The sequence below is a fragment of the Nipponia nippon genome, unplaced genomic scaffold (assembly GCF_047370975.1).
Source record: "Nipponia nippon isolate SJK-2023a ecotype South Korea unplaced genomic scaffold, ASM4737097v1 scaffold_4, whole genome shotgun sequence".
Taxonomy (NCBI): domain Eukaryota; kingdom Metazoa; phylum Chordata; class Aves; order Pelecaniformes; family Threskiornithidae; genus Nipponia; species Nipponia nippon.
In genome coordinates, this window is record NW_028262358.1 from 69,260,661 (window position 1) to 69,276,008 (window position 15,348).

Sequence of the window (15,348 nt, forward strand, 5' to 3'; positions counted from 1 at the left end):
TTAGCATAAGTTCAGCTGAGAAAATAAATCCATTGTGCAAGTATTCCCAAAAGAAACCCTAGTTTCTTCACTTAGCCATCCATAAATATCCTTGACTGGCATCCTTTGCTGCTGGACATTCTTTTTACCTGGGTGATAAATGAGAGACACATATGGGGCTATACAACTAAGTTGTAGCAATAGTAATTCATAGCCCCCAAAGTTATGAAGACTTGTTTTCTTTTTTCTTCATTTTATCTCATTCTTTCTATTTAAATGTGTCATTTCAGATTGCATTTTACTCTTCTTCTATAACACATTATTTGATTGTGCTTTGCTCTCTCTTCTTACATTGAAATATCAACACTAGCCATCAAATAAAGATCAATTACAATTTATAATACATGACCCCTTAAATACTAGGTGTTTTTAGGCAGTCATAAAACTGTGATTATAATTAACCAAATACTTTCAAGTTTCTTTACTCATATCAACTAAATTCAAACAAAACTTAGTTTTACTTTGACACTATTTGCATATTGATTAAATACCACTTACTCATTAGAAAGCAGTCTCTCAGGTTAAATGTGTAAATAATTTAACATAGATAAGAATATGTAATAACTTGCTAACTAATAACAGTCATTTAAGCCATGGGAATATAGTAGTTAATCTTAAAATCTTCCAGTCGTTTTTGAAAACTACTTCAGATAATTGAATAATATTACTTCCTATCTTTCCCTAAGGATCACTAGAAATAATGAGGCAATATTTCTCTGACCAAGTTATGAAAGACAACATTTGCATGTTTTTAAGTGCAACTACTTCACATAGTGTATGTAGGTAGTATATAGCAGAAGAGTAGAAATCAGCTATTACGTTGCACAGTTGCATCATTCTGAAGGAAAGTGAAGGCTTAAGTATTACAAAAGGAACTAGGGCTTAAATAGTCTGAAACTCTTTGAAGTAGTCAAAGTAGATGAACTTAGATTGTCAGTCCAAGGTCAAGGACATTAGAAAAATAGGGACGCATTATTGTACCATTTCTTTTACTTTACTTTAGTCAACAGCGATACTGAACTGCGGGGGTTTTTTTGTCTGTTGATTATTGGTTTAATACAACTTGGCTTTTATATTTTGAGCTTCAGGCAAGCAAGGCCTATGGACTTCCTGCTAGGTTCTTGCAAACGTATCTGTGAAACATAGGTAGGTTAATGAAGAATTAAATATTGTTTAGATCCTTAAGTATTTGACTATTGAGTTTCCCATTGAGTTTCTTGTCTAATTTTTGTCTTCAGCTTTCCATAAATATTTCCAGTTTGAAGACTGATTTATTTAAATTTAAGTGATAATAAAAGTCAAATACTATTTATTACAAAAGATAAAATATTACAAAGAAGTAATACATGTCTGTAAGTTTTTTAGCTGCACTGCTAATGAATTAATTTCAGTGAAGTGTCAAACACCCACCCAACTATACAAAAAAATAAGTATTTAAAAAAGGACTTAATTAACTCAGTTTAATCAGCCAGTGAAACAACTGGTGAATAACAGTTCCTTTTGAGTTCCAAAACTGCGTTCTTTCAAGGACATGTTTAATTAAACATTGTAGAATTTCACTGACTGCACATGAAGTGGTATACGCTCAGTATATTTGAGAACAAAACTCAGTACCCCAACGTGATTAACTCCACTATCTCTGGAGTTTTTTAATAAAATTAAATCTTCTTCCCATAGTAGTTGACAGGACATATGCTGAAAGAAAGTTGTAGCGAGGTGGTAGTCGGTCTCTTCTCCCAAGTTACAAGTGATAAGACAAGAGGAAATGGCCTCAAGTTGAACCAGGGCAGGTTTAGGTTGGATATTAGGAAAAATTTCTTCACTGAAAGGGTAGTCAGGCACTGGAACAGGCTGCCCAGGGAAGTGGTTGAATCTCCATCCCTGAAGGTATTTAAAAGACGGGTAGATGTGGTGCTTAGGGACATGGTTTAGAGGTGGACTTGGCAGTGCTAGGTTAACTGTTGGACTTGATGATCTTAAAGGTCTTTTCCAACCTAAGCAATTCTATGATTCTAAGATTTTCCTTATACTATAGCAGTAGAAAATATGAGCTATGTTCCCAGTGAACTTTCGTATCACAGAGTTTTTCCACATGGGCTAACTTTTTGGATAAACAATGCTGTAGTTTAGCGGAGACTAAAAGTGCTAAGTGTGCATAGCCTTTACCAGCTTCCCAAGTGAGATGAGCACTACTCACTTCAGTTTTTCCTAGTGGCTAGCATACAACCTTGCATGCCACCTGTGAATGTACTTGATGCCTTGCACTGAGAGCAACTGATATCTCACAGCAGTGAGAGCATTTCTCTTTGACTCTAACTGGCTCTATAAAACCTTAAAATGTTTGGATTAGATGCTGTCAGACACATGATCAGGCCAACTGCCTTCTTTTTAAGTCTTGTGTATCTTAGTTAGGTCTGTAAAGTGGCTGATCTGAGGAGGACTGCAGATCCTTCAAGGCCCCTGGAGCAAGACTACAACAGAAAAGTGCAACTTGAGTGAGAAGATCTCAGGTTGTATACACATGTATAGTGAAGCCACTTTAGTGTCTACAATAGGATTCAGTCATTTTCTAGTCACTGAAGTTCATGACACAGCAAATTTTATACAAACTCACTTTGGAGGCAGTTCAGCTCAGTGGCTGCAGGTTTTTAAAAGTTGTTTCTGTCTTTTCTGCTCCATGTGACAGATCTTCATAAGCCATTCCTTAGCTGCTGGGATTCATACAAATGCAGCACTTCTTCTAAAAGAAAATACAACTAACTCAGTGACACTGAATATGTATGACAAGACATTGACATTTTGTCAGAAGAGTGTAGCCCCAATGCGTAAAGTGGCTTTAAGCATCCATGTGGGATGCTGTGCTTCACTAAACCTCTCTTTCTTAACAAACATAAGTGACGTGTCGCATAGATCGGGCAGACAGTTTGAGAAAAGGCTCTATAGGAAAAAGTGTTGCAGAAATTTTGTGGCTGTTGCCCTGTAAAGAAGTGCAAACAGGAGATCACCTTTATGAGCACTGGTACTGTGTTTTAGCCAACTGAGAGTACACAGGGAGCTTCTTCAGTGGACATCTCAGTTTAAACTAGCCAACCAAAAAACACCTTGAGAAACAGCAGTGGTTTGATTAGCACTTGCCACTTTACATAGATCTGTCAAATCCAGTATAAATTGCATTAATAGAAGTGGCCACAGTGTAACCCCTTTGTTAAGATAAATACATTTTTGAAATGTGAAAGTCAAAGTCATGCAAATTGGATATAGAATTGCAATAGAAAGCCCTGAATAATAGACAACCTAAATGTAAGGTAGATATATTAGGTGTATAAAAATTGCAATATCAGCCTGTTTAAATGGTCCATCCATTACAGAACCTCATTGCTGAACATTGCCAATAAGAATACTTCAAGAAAACATCAGAGCTTTAAAAGTCAAACACTAAGATAATGACAGATATATAAATACCAAGACTGAATTGTAGTGGGAGGTATAAAATTCCCATTGTGAGTCAGCACTTCTCTGTAAAAAATCTTCAACAGACATTAGAAAATGAGAGGAAAAGAACAGAAATAACACACATAATGTGAAGGAATGCCATGTAATAAGAAGAATGAGATAAAATTTTAATTCCAAAAAGCAGTTTATATAAATTAAAGATGAGGCATGTTTTATGGCAAACTATGAAGTGTAACATTGTCCTTATGGTTTGATACTTGATTTTCTTTTTTTTTTGAGGAAAATATTCAAGCTGAATAAGTAGCATCTGCATATATATGTAGAAATATACATTCAGTAGTTAAAACAGGTTTGTAAATGAAAGTACGTCTACTGATACTTAAGGTATTTCTTGGAGATAGGGACTGCTACACGCTGGGCCTCCCAGATCTCCATAACAGCACTCTGAAAAGTCCTCTGAATGCATATCTATAACTTTTTATTTAAACATGTTTATGCAACAAAACAAAATTCTTGTTGCATAATATTATTGTTTCACATAATATTTGAGATCAGAAACCAGGATTCTCTCTGACGGGGACAATGTGCTTCTCAACAGCTCACAGAATCAGGCTCCCTCTGGTTTATTGCCATTTTATGGCCCAATTGCACTCTTTTCTTCGCAGATCGAGTGAAAAACTGTCTCTCTCCAAAAACACTTTGTACTTTGGGCACTCCCTCTGAAAAGTGAGATTGGCAGAGAGAGATTTGCATGCTCTGATGAGGCAGAGACATCAGCTCCCTGGGTAGCTCTGCCCCACTCCTTGGCTTTTTGTGATATTTTCAGACAGAGATTTCTGCCTATCTTTGGGAGTGTGCTTGAATTAATCATCTTACATTTTTGGTATCAAGTTTCAAGCACTCAGACAGGGATGGGAGAAGTCAGGCTTCTGCCAGCAGTCGGTATTTCCAGTTCCTTAGCTGTCGATGAGAGGCTGAACCAGACTGAACACGCAGTCAAAGGGGACTCGCTCAGGAAAATAACCACTCTCTTACTCCTCTACCCAATGACTTTACAGAGGGTCTGATAATCCATGTAGTGTGAATCCTGATAGTCTGAGGCAGAACTTGTACACTTGTGTTGCTTTCATTCTAGACAATGTGCTTGTGTGTTCTCATTAAGGCATTGCTGGTAATGAAGAAAAAAACACTGTAAAATTTTTGGGGGGTTATCTAATGAATGAAATTTTTCTCAGTAGGTCTGACAGCTATGTCTCACAAATTAGGACAAAAGGGATAGTTGGGTTACGCAGGGGAGTTCAATCGCAACATCTTCCTTGCCCATTAATAGTAAAATGTATGAAGGTAATTGAATAAGAAGTTATTTCTCCAAACCTGTTCATTAAAACCTGGACCAGAGGAGGAAAAGGGCAAGAAAGGTGTTTCCTGCTACTGAATGAGAATCATTCTAAACACAGATGCTCCAGCCAATTCAAAGGCTAAATTCTCCTCTCTTGCTCACGCTACCGGTTCTTTTAACTGTGGCTTCTTAACATGATTAAAATTTCTCTTGACATAGATAAGAGAAATTCTGAACTCAGAATGACTGGAAGAGAGAAATAAAATATCTATTAGGCAGACCTGAGAGAGACAGATCACTTTATATGATTCTTAAATATTTTAAAACAGTACCTTCTTCTCAAGCTATGAACAGATGGACAATTTATGGTGAGATGGGCAAAGACAGTATCAACTTAGTGAATGCCAGCTGCTTTGCTGTAGCTGCCTACATGAGGTGGTTTTCACTTCAGCATAATAGCATGCATATGAACAGTTATCACAGAGTACCTGACACAGGGGATGAGCCTGCATTTGGTCTTCTTTTACCATAACTTACATGTCTATAACAAAAATACATGTAAGAACTTAGTCAAAACTTCCACCAACTTCAGCCAAATCAGTTGCTGTCCGTCTCAAATTGTATCAGAGTAAACACAATATTTTAAATTACTCCAGGGTTATTCAGATTTTTAAAAAACAGTCAGAAAATTAGTGAAATCATAATTAAAATCAGAAGAAAAACAAATATCTGTGAAATCAAGTGACAGAGATCTAGCCTGCATGGTTTCTGCAAAAGGAAGTTATGTCTTAGTAATAAGTGTTTTGAACATCTTAATAAAGTAATAAGCACAGCCTTTATGGGATGGTTTAAATAGGCCTTTGGAAAGTTCCAGTATAGGAATTACTGCAGAAACAAAATAGCTCCTGCTTAAGAGGCACAGTATTGAAGGAAATAAATACCTGATTAGGAAGCAGAGACCAACTGATTCATTTTCATCTTGCAGTCCGTTTACAGAATAATTGTCTACGATTCCATGTCTGGACTCATGTTATAGTCCTTAATTAATAGGAAAAGATAGAAATAGTAATGTAATGAATTTTTCAGATGACATAAAATTAGTTAAACAATTCGGGATCAGAAGGGGCTATGATACACTGAATTTATAAGGCGAATAGACAGCATGATGGCAGAGAAAGTTTAGTGTCACTAAATAGAAGGTAATATATACTAGAGGGAAAATATTAAAGAAGAATTTGTCTCTGGATTTACTAGATAAATTCAGGAAAGGACCTAAGTATTACTGCAGACAAATCAGTACCAAACTTTCTTCCATATGCAGATGCATTAGGAAAAATGCATACAGTGTTTTAAGACCATTGCATAAATCAAAGATGCATCTTGTCTGGAGTGTTCTGCACAAAACACTTGCATGATAACGTGGCACTGGAGTGGTCTAGGAAAGAGCAACAAAAGTCTCATAGAAGGAGAAATAGGAAAGATTCAGATTACCTTTGACAGATTACCAAGATATTTTCAAGATTTCAGAGTTGTATCTCTTTGCTGAAGAGCTCAGAAAAAAAGTCCCTCAGAACCATCACTATCTATGGACTTAAAGGACTGCTGGTGATCTACATTCAAGTTTCTGATACAAGTTAAAAACAATACAACCATATTGAATCTGATTTTTTTTTTTTTCTCCATGAAAATACTTACTACATTGACACACTTTTTCACCTTTCCACTACTGGAAATTTGTCTTTATTTTCCCAGCCCACTGAAAAATTTTTGAACAAAGTCTGCCATGAGTCTGGTTCATAATGATATTTTTTTCCCATTCCCAAGCCATAAAAGACGATGGTGCTTACTTCTGGTTTCTGGAGTAGTTGTCAATCTGGATTCATGATCCCTGAAAATGGGATGTGTATCCTTGATAAACATATTTTGCCTTGTATCATATCTATATTAACTGGAAATGGATGATTGTATTTGGATAGGTCTAGGAAAGGAAGACAGGTGGCTAACTGAAGTCACTGTGATTTAAAGCTGTTATTATAGTCCCATTTGAACAGGCCTGTAGGTACAAATTCCTAATTCAAGAACTAGATGATACCTTCCATCAGCACAGTGCAAAAAAAGTCAGTTTAAGAATTTGTTCTTTCTCTAAATAATGAAGGCAAAAAAGAATACAGCCAAGAGCATCTTTCATATCTGAGCATCACAGTTTTGAGTTCATCATTCTACGTTATTTCATGTCCTTCCCTGCTCAGCTACAATATATTACTCACGTTTGTTCTCAGCAGGTAATCTCGCTTTTTATCAGTTGTAGACCAAATTTCTTGGCTAATCTATCCATCATTTTGCGGCATTTCAGATACAAACACATTTCTCAGCTTCTGAAAGAGCAACGTAAATGATGGCGTTTGTGCTCTTTTTCATTTATTCCTTGTCATTTTAAGTTTGAATAACAGGATTTGATCAGAGCAATGCTATTGGCAACAGTAGTCAGAATGAGGTCTCTTCTGTGTCTTAAGATTTGTTGAGTATTTAGAGTACATTCCATCAGAAAAAATGTGGCCAAGGTGAAAATTCAAACAGATGTCACAACAGCATATAATAGCATAATAACAGAAATTAGCTAGCCATAAGTGCAGTGGCAGGCACGGATGTACCTTGCTCTGCCTGTGCTTGCCTTGGGACCAGAAGCGTGGTGAGCCACATCCCATAAGCTGGCAGGACAGAAGTCAGGAGGATCCCAAAGGTGTACTGCATGTTTCATGTATAAGCCCTACCCACAGTCTTGATATTTGGGGTTTCTGCTGATTTGGGAGTCCCTCCAACACACTTCAAGTGACAAGTAAGTATGCATTTCTTTTGAAACCCGTTGAGGCTTCTACAGCAGCTTCTGGGGTGGAAAATACTAACTCCTCTGTAATGAAAGTTTTGTGAAAGGCGCACTTCACAGCTTTGATATGCACATCACCTGTGAAAGCAAAGTGATTGCAAAGAGGACCAGATCCTGGAAACCTTGTGCCTAATTTTCACTAATTCTAGGTATGAAACTTTTTCTCCACTGCTGGGCACATTCTTGAGATACTAAAAATTTATTTCATTCTCAAAGGAGAGTAAGTGGTAAAAACCTTGAAAAAATCTTTGAAATCGTTATTTTTTTGCCACAGGCCATTGATAGATAGCATTTCAGTAATTTCAGGTTTAATCTTTTCCTTTTGATCTGTTTTATCCAAATGTACTAACAGTTTGAAATAAAAGGACTTTTCATTTTAAGAACACTGAAGAGGCAGAGATCAGCACCCAAACCCAAAATGTAAACACCTGAGACTGGGCCTACTCCCTCTTTTGGCCTCATGACACCTTGATGTCTGTCCTGCACCAGGGCATTTTCTCCAAATGAAGGGCAGATCTCTGCTTCTGCTTGTTTTCTTTCTTAAATTCCAGTGCCACATAAGGTCCTTTTATACCACCAGCCTGGTGCCAATTGCTCTTTTCTAGGGAGTAAGAGCTCTCAATTTGAACTCCTCTGTCTTCTTTTGCCCATAAATGCTAGCGTAAGGCAGAGGCTTACTAACACCACTTCTAGCAGACGTGTCAAAAGAAAGTGACATCTGTAACTACAGTTTAGAAGGTTCAGTCTTATAAATGTAGGCTGGGGAATGGGTGGTGCGTGGATTTCAAACAGACTTAGGTATAATCTTGGCTCAGCTCCGTCAGGATTGCAGCAGTCATCTGCAAATGCAGGTAACTCTCCCATTTGAGACATCTCAGTTGTTTTAGTAAAATTTTGATATGTTTTCACAGTATCCATTGCAGATACATGAAAGGTTTTATTGGAATCCCAGCTGAGCTTTTGGGGGACTTTTATTCTGTCTCCAGAGTTTGAATACTGGTCACACAGCACAGCTTGCTCTGGGGAACTGATTCCAGGTTGTTTAAACTGGGGAATATGCAGCAGTTTCCTTCCAGTCTCTCTCCAATCTTCCTTCCCACAAGACTCATGCTGTGGGATTTGGAGGTGGGATTGCCGCATGATCAGGTCTTGTAATTACCCATGTTAGGCAGAGGCTTAGAAACATGAACATGACTTCAGGTGGCTTTTTTGCTTCTTATTTTATGCATTTGTTTACCACTGCAAGCTTTAATAGCAGAAAAGCACATATTTCTCTAAAACAGATGGTACTTCATAACCTTCCTCTAGCCTCCCTTTAACCCTTTCCAATCTATCCCTCTTCATTGCTGGTTTTGAAATATTCACTCTGTGCTTCTGTCTCCCAGTATTCGTGTCTGGGAGGAACGATGACTTTGTGACTAAAGTTAAGTGTGAGAACCTAGAAGGCTGGAATTTGCTCTCATCAATAGCAGAGCTGGGTGTCTGTGAGGAAACACTTTATCTTTCTGATTATCAGTTTCTTCGTATGGCAAAGAAATCTATTCCTATATTGCATACTATATGTATGGTTTGAGATATGCACACAAAAGGCTCATATATAGGTGTTTGAATTATTTTTACTGATATTACATATTGCTAACTTTGGTTGTGAAAATACAGTATTTTTGTTTCCATTTCAGCTGCGGTGAAAAAGGAGGGGGAAAAGAAAGGTAAATCAATTATTTTCCCTTGACTGAAGTGTCTTTCAGGCTGTGACTGCTGTGAGAAATGTTTCTTTCATTCAGTGATACAATTGTGATGACATACACCACCTCATGTGCTACCATCAGCCGGCTTTATCTACTCCTACTGTGATAACATAGTTGTCATTTCCAGTATTGTTAGCTCCTTTTTACCACAGGCCAACACAGCCCAGTATCAGACACTTCATCGTTCTGACTGGGAAGAAAATGAAAGGCTTTTGTTACCATGTTAGGATTTGTCAAAGAGAACAAAACTTGCAGTGCACCGTGCATGCTGACCTGGCTGTTTGTTCTTTGCAGAAGGTGCTTTCCTAGGGACATTTAATTTCCTCTTTTCAGATATGTATGTAGCATGAATGTAAGCTTTGCTGAAGTCATTCTTTGGTATTTTAACAGATTAGTAGAAAAATTTGCCCTGAATCAGAACCTAAAACATTACTCAAAATGTTTGAAGATAAATATACAGTATTTATCAGACCCTAAATATCTATTTATAGTGTTGTCTTTCAGAATAAGATTTGCCAAGTTGAAACTTTTTTTGCAATTTGATGATTTTATTTCAACTGCCAAAATAATGAAATATTAGCACTAAGGTGATATTTTTCTTTAATCTATTCAACTTTATTGATTATTTGGTTTATAAGCCATATCTTGCTCACTAAACTGGGAATATTTCCAGAACTTTTCCATAGATTTCAGAGGATTATTTGAGATTTAGTATTGAGTAAGTGAGAAAAAAAATGGCTCTCTATTTCTGAAGTTTACTGATGGGGGCGTTAATTTTTTTGTGGTTGTTATGGGTCCATTCATTTACAGAAGAACATCCAGGGAATTTGTTTGAAATACCTGCTGCTTGGCCTTGGTTCATTTTTCATGGGTTAGGATTTTTTTCTCCTTAACCATAATCTTCTCCAACAAAACTGATTAAAAAATGTATTTTTAATGAACATTCTTTGAAGTTGGACCAATTTTTCTGTTTCGTTTTCTTTTTTATATATTTTCTGCTAAAAAAAATAATTTCCTGTGATTTTTTAATTTGTAGAAAGGATTTTGCCAACAAGTATAGGTAGAATACTTTCAAGCAGCTGGCTCAAGGCAGAGCATACCTCGTCCTGCTGATTACCACCAACCTACTTCATAGAAACATGGAGGTGCAAACTGAAAGTCAGCTTTGGTCATTCTTCTGTTATCATAATTTTATTTCTTTTTGGACTAAACCTCCCTCTGCTTTTCTGAGATCATAATCAACATTGTCAGGAAGGAAGGTAGTGATTGTAGTGAAAAACGTGCTAGTCCAGCAACTAAGGAAAACTTGTTCAGCAATGTTATTGTCCTCAGTAGATAAGCACTAAACTGGACAACTGGAGAGAAGTAACAAGGCCTCTTCCCAAAAATTAATATACTATGCTTTAGCTTTCTCATCTAGCTTCATACTCTCTGCAGTCCCCACACAGAAAATATTGCATGTTACTAGCCAACTCCCCAAATCAACAGGTTTTATTTATTTCTGCTTATTCTGTCATCATCAAAAATTGCTCCAGGCTGCATGTGTATTCCTCTGACTCACAATAAAAAGGGGCAATGTTTGCTGGTTTTGCTTAAGAAGACAGTATTTTTTGCCCGGCTGCAAAAATAATAGAAGTAGCCAGGCAGTGCTCTAAATTGACTGGCTCGTTATCCGAAATATATTGTGGTAGTAGCATGCACCATTCAAATACCACTTTATTGTTTCTCATGCGAATCATGCAGTACGTATGCACTGTATACGAAGCTTTCTCCAATTATTCTGTCTTATTCAAATACACACCCCTCATCTAGAAAAACGAGAATAATGAGCAATACAGAGTGACAAGCTATAATAAAAAGAGAAGAGAAGAAGATGGAATGACACTTTCTATCGATGGTACATTCTGTGCATAGCATAAATCAGACATGAAGGAATTTGAAACAGACAGAAAAGAACAAAATTAAGATGGAGAAAGCTTACGTATTTCACTGATTTCTCCAAATATGAGTGATACTAACAGGAACCTTGAGGCACAATTTATGCATGAAATTTATGCATTAACCATTTCTATTTGAAAGGTTAGCTCTCTAAGATTTTGTGACCGAAGTCCTAGAAAATAGTCAGCTTCCAGCATCATGTTATGCCTTCTTTCAACGTGTGTGGGATAGAGGATCTGCCATAGAAATGTGTAAAAAATTGTCAGTTCCTAAAGGGCAAGAGGTAGCAACCCTTTGCATGAGGAAGACACTTCCTAAAATCCCCCAGAGCAAATCTGGCTGCTAGTATATGAAAATTTTTAACGCTTGCTCATAATTCAAAACACTGCAAGCAGGAATTCAAGTGAATTACAATAGACCTATGCATTGGTGATGTGAGATAAAGCCCATCAGCTTCAGGGCACCTCCAGAAAACAATAAGAGCTGTAACACCAAAATATTTCAGCATTTTTTCTGTTTTAAGTGCCCTTTTTATAGGAAAGAAATGTTAATATTTTAAAATCAAAACAGTATTATTATATTTCAAAAATATTTCATAATTACAGAGAGTTCAAAAACTGCTTTGTGTGAAATGGAGCCAGATTAAAGCCAATTTTAAGGTTTCCTAGTTCTGCATAAAATGGAATTTCTCATTTCAGTTCATAGCTCCCATACTTTATTGATTTCTTACTAAAGAGGGCAGGGACAGAGACAGGGATGTCAAGCAAACAACCTTAACAAGCTTTCTCCAGGTCAGTCTCAGGAAAGCTTGCCTGAAGATTCATTACTTCTGTGATTCTAGTGAATGCAAAAAGGATTTACCCATCACATAATCCCTGTGGGTTACACATCTACATGCATGTGTGTAAGAAGAACCATCTCATTGTTTAAAGTGAATCTCAAACCTGCATTGTCAGGAAGTTGGTTTCTCCAGGCTCCCTACAGCTAATGAACAAGAGAGAGCAAGAGAGCTCTGTCTTGCTTCTGAGAGCAAGTTGGAGTGCACACCTAATTCAGGGTAGTTGTCTTCTGGGAGTCACATCTCCTAAATAGACTGCCTACAGTTAGAAGTTATGAGTACTTGTAAACTAGTGAGATGAAGAAGCTAGTTCCCTGTCGATAACGTGACTCCCGTTCTGATTTTCAGCATTATCACTCCGGCAGCTTGCTCTTAAATTCATTTAATAGTTTTTAGAAAGCCAAAAAACACATTCATCTGACAAGTGTAATCAATAATAAATTGACAGGAGAGTACACAGGATCACGTTTTGACCTTTTCCCAATAAACACATCATGGTGTAAAAAGCTGCATATAGTCTGAGTGCAGCTAATATCAAACAACTGCAGAAAATGGGCAAGGCATGTACATTCCAGCTCCAGACTACATATTTTTGCCAATCCAGTAAAGGACAATTCCTTTCAATTACTCCTGGTAATGGTACCCTATCCATCACTTGGAAACTGCTGCTCTGCACACAGCGTGTGGTATAAACTGGTGAAGGCACAGTGGTGTCCCTTTTCAATGTATGGAAAAATCAAGATGCTTTCCAAACTGAAAAAGAACAGGCAGTAGTGCATTTTAGAACTGCTTAGCTTTGGAGTTCACCAGAAAAACTGGAAGGCAGCCTTCTTATTCATAAAGCAAATGGTGACAGCAGCGTGGCATTTCTGCTCAGCTGCAAACGCCACTGGTGCAACATGAGCCACACCTTCATTATGTAGTTTTCTAACATGCCTCAAAGGATAAGAAAGTGGACTATCTAATTCTATAACTCCAAAGTGTATTACATACCCCCCTAACAGAATGTGTATTCCTAAACAGAGGAAAAAAAAAAAAAAGAAGTACTTTTAAAAGCATTTCTTAAAGTAGTGTCAAAAATTCAGTATTATGTATGAGAAAATAATAAAAGCAGTCACTTGCTACTATGCTGTTTAAACTAGCAGTGCTATTTTGACGGTTGTTGAAGGTAGGCATCTCCTTCAAGAGGTAACAGTCGTTGAATTAGCCACAAGATGGAGCCCAAAGGATCTTTGAGCTGGTAGTTAACATTGCCTTCCTGAATCAGGTTAAGAACTAAATAACGCAGTTTTACCGAAGAACACTTTACAGGAGTCTTAAGATACAGACAAGGTATTCTTCAATGTAAATCCACCCCTGCCTAAAGATATTTTTCATTTAATAGATGAGTGGCCATACATTGGTGAGCTTTGACTTCCCATGCTGAAGCAACAAAACCCTGTCATTTTCAAGGAATAGTGATGAATGGAGAATTTGCATGAAATACAGAAAGTGCTTTGAAAAGTCTACATCAGCTAGCTGAAATTTGCTTGATCTCTGTTTACCTTGTCTCAACCACCTTGAGGGTTATAAATAATTTATGCCCATTTTGCAGAGTTATGTGAGACTCAATGATTTGTACAACCTCTGTTAAGTGATGGCCAGATCTTGAGGGACCAGGTTCATGCACTTTCCATGTTGCAGATATTTCAGTTAGGATAAGACGTGACCAGAAAACACTCTCCAGAGTACCCGTTCAATATAAGTAGAAAGTAGGCAAAGGAATGGTGAGTGCAGTGGGCTCAACACTTTTCACTGAATTCATAAATTCTGATTTTTTTTAGATCCTCAGATGACCTTAATCATCAAGAAACTTTAACTCATACAAATTTAGATGTCTGAAGTTAGTCATCTACATTGAAGCTCTTCACCCTAGTCTCACTTTAGAGTTAATGGAGAGAAATAAGCATCCACAGAGAGTGTTTCATCTGTTTGTCTTATATATCTATCAGAATGCAAAGAATTGCCCCCTGGAAATACCTATACTTTTTACTTGACTATAACAAGGAACATAGTTTACGGTTAGTAACAAAAGTAGAAAATGAACTGCAATGAACATCAGGATAGTTTACTGTTAATTATTTTAACAACCCTCCCTAAACCGTTAATTAATTTTTCTTTTTCAAGAATCTGACATCGAAAGAGAAGAAAGGTGAGAAAAAGCAGGGAGTCATTTATGGATCTTAATAGCTGATTGAATATCCATTCTCATTGTACTTAAATAGAGGGGCTAATGCAAATATTTAATCTGGAATTCTTAACATTAAGCTGTAAACTCCATGTTTAGCTCCCTAGCACCTCGTTTTCAGTGTACTTATAGTTAAGACATGTAAAACTAATGATGCTGACTTGCATCAATGTTTTTTAAAAAATACCCACAATTTTATTCTCAACAGGATTAATCTAAACCTTGTCATTGGTTACACCTTTGTAGTCCATTCAAGGTAAAATTGAGATTATACTTTTTTGTATGTCTTACATAACAACAAACCTGCAAAACAATTCATATGGATAGATCTGGCATAGCATTTCAATTGCAGTTATGATTACAATTTGTGTTAATCATTCTTACTTGCCTTAAAGTACAACAGTAATTTATTCAGCCCCTGCTACCAATAAATGGAGGCAGTTAAACTAGTATTTTAATGGTTATGAAACAGCTGTGATTTCTGAAGAAAGAGTGATCTGAGTAATTGGTGGCCTGTGTTGTTACTACAAGTTGGGTGTAATACATGTATTTTGGCATCATATCAGCAACTCTCTCACCTGTCAATCAGCATAATATGCTTAAACACCTGGATATCCATATAACACATGGCTAATTGGCTGAAAATTTCCTTATGGGATAAACTATTACTTTATTTCTCTGCGCAAAGATGTCTGCAAATGAATGCTCAGAGGTATTCTATTCAGATGCAATTCCAGAATTAACAGTTCTTCTACTGGTAATCTTCATTTGCTTTTTTATCTGTGCAGACATCATTTTCAGAAATGTGCTCTTACAAAGTTGTAATTAAAGCAAAAACAGTGATCAGCAGCATTTCACAAGGAACGAAGATGGCTCAGGGTG

General features: G+C 36.9%; 1 protein-coding gene across 2 annotated transcripts in view; it reads left to right on the plus strand.

The window, feature by feature from the left end:
• TRDN (triadin) overlaps window positions 1–15,348 on the plus strand; it is a 239,576-nt gene that overhangs the window by 177,577 nt on the left and 46,651 nt on the right. For both annotated transcript variants that reach the window (XM_087774852.1, XM_087774851.1), the window contains exon 29: window positions 9,395–9,424. In XM_087774852.1, the coding sequence (XP_087630978.1) occupies window positions 9,395–9,424 (30 nt within the window). The remainder of the gene's footprint in view (window positions 1–9,394; window positions 9,425–15,348) is intronic.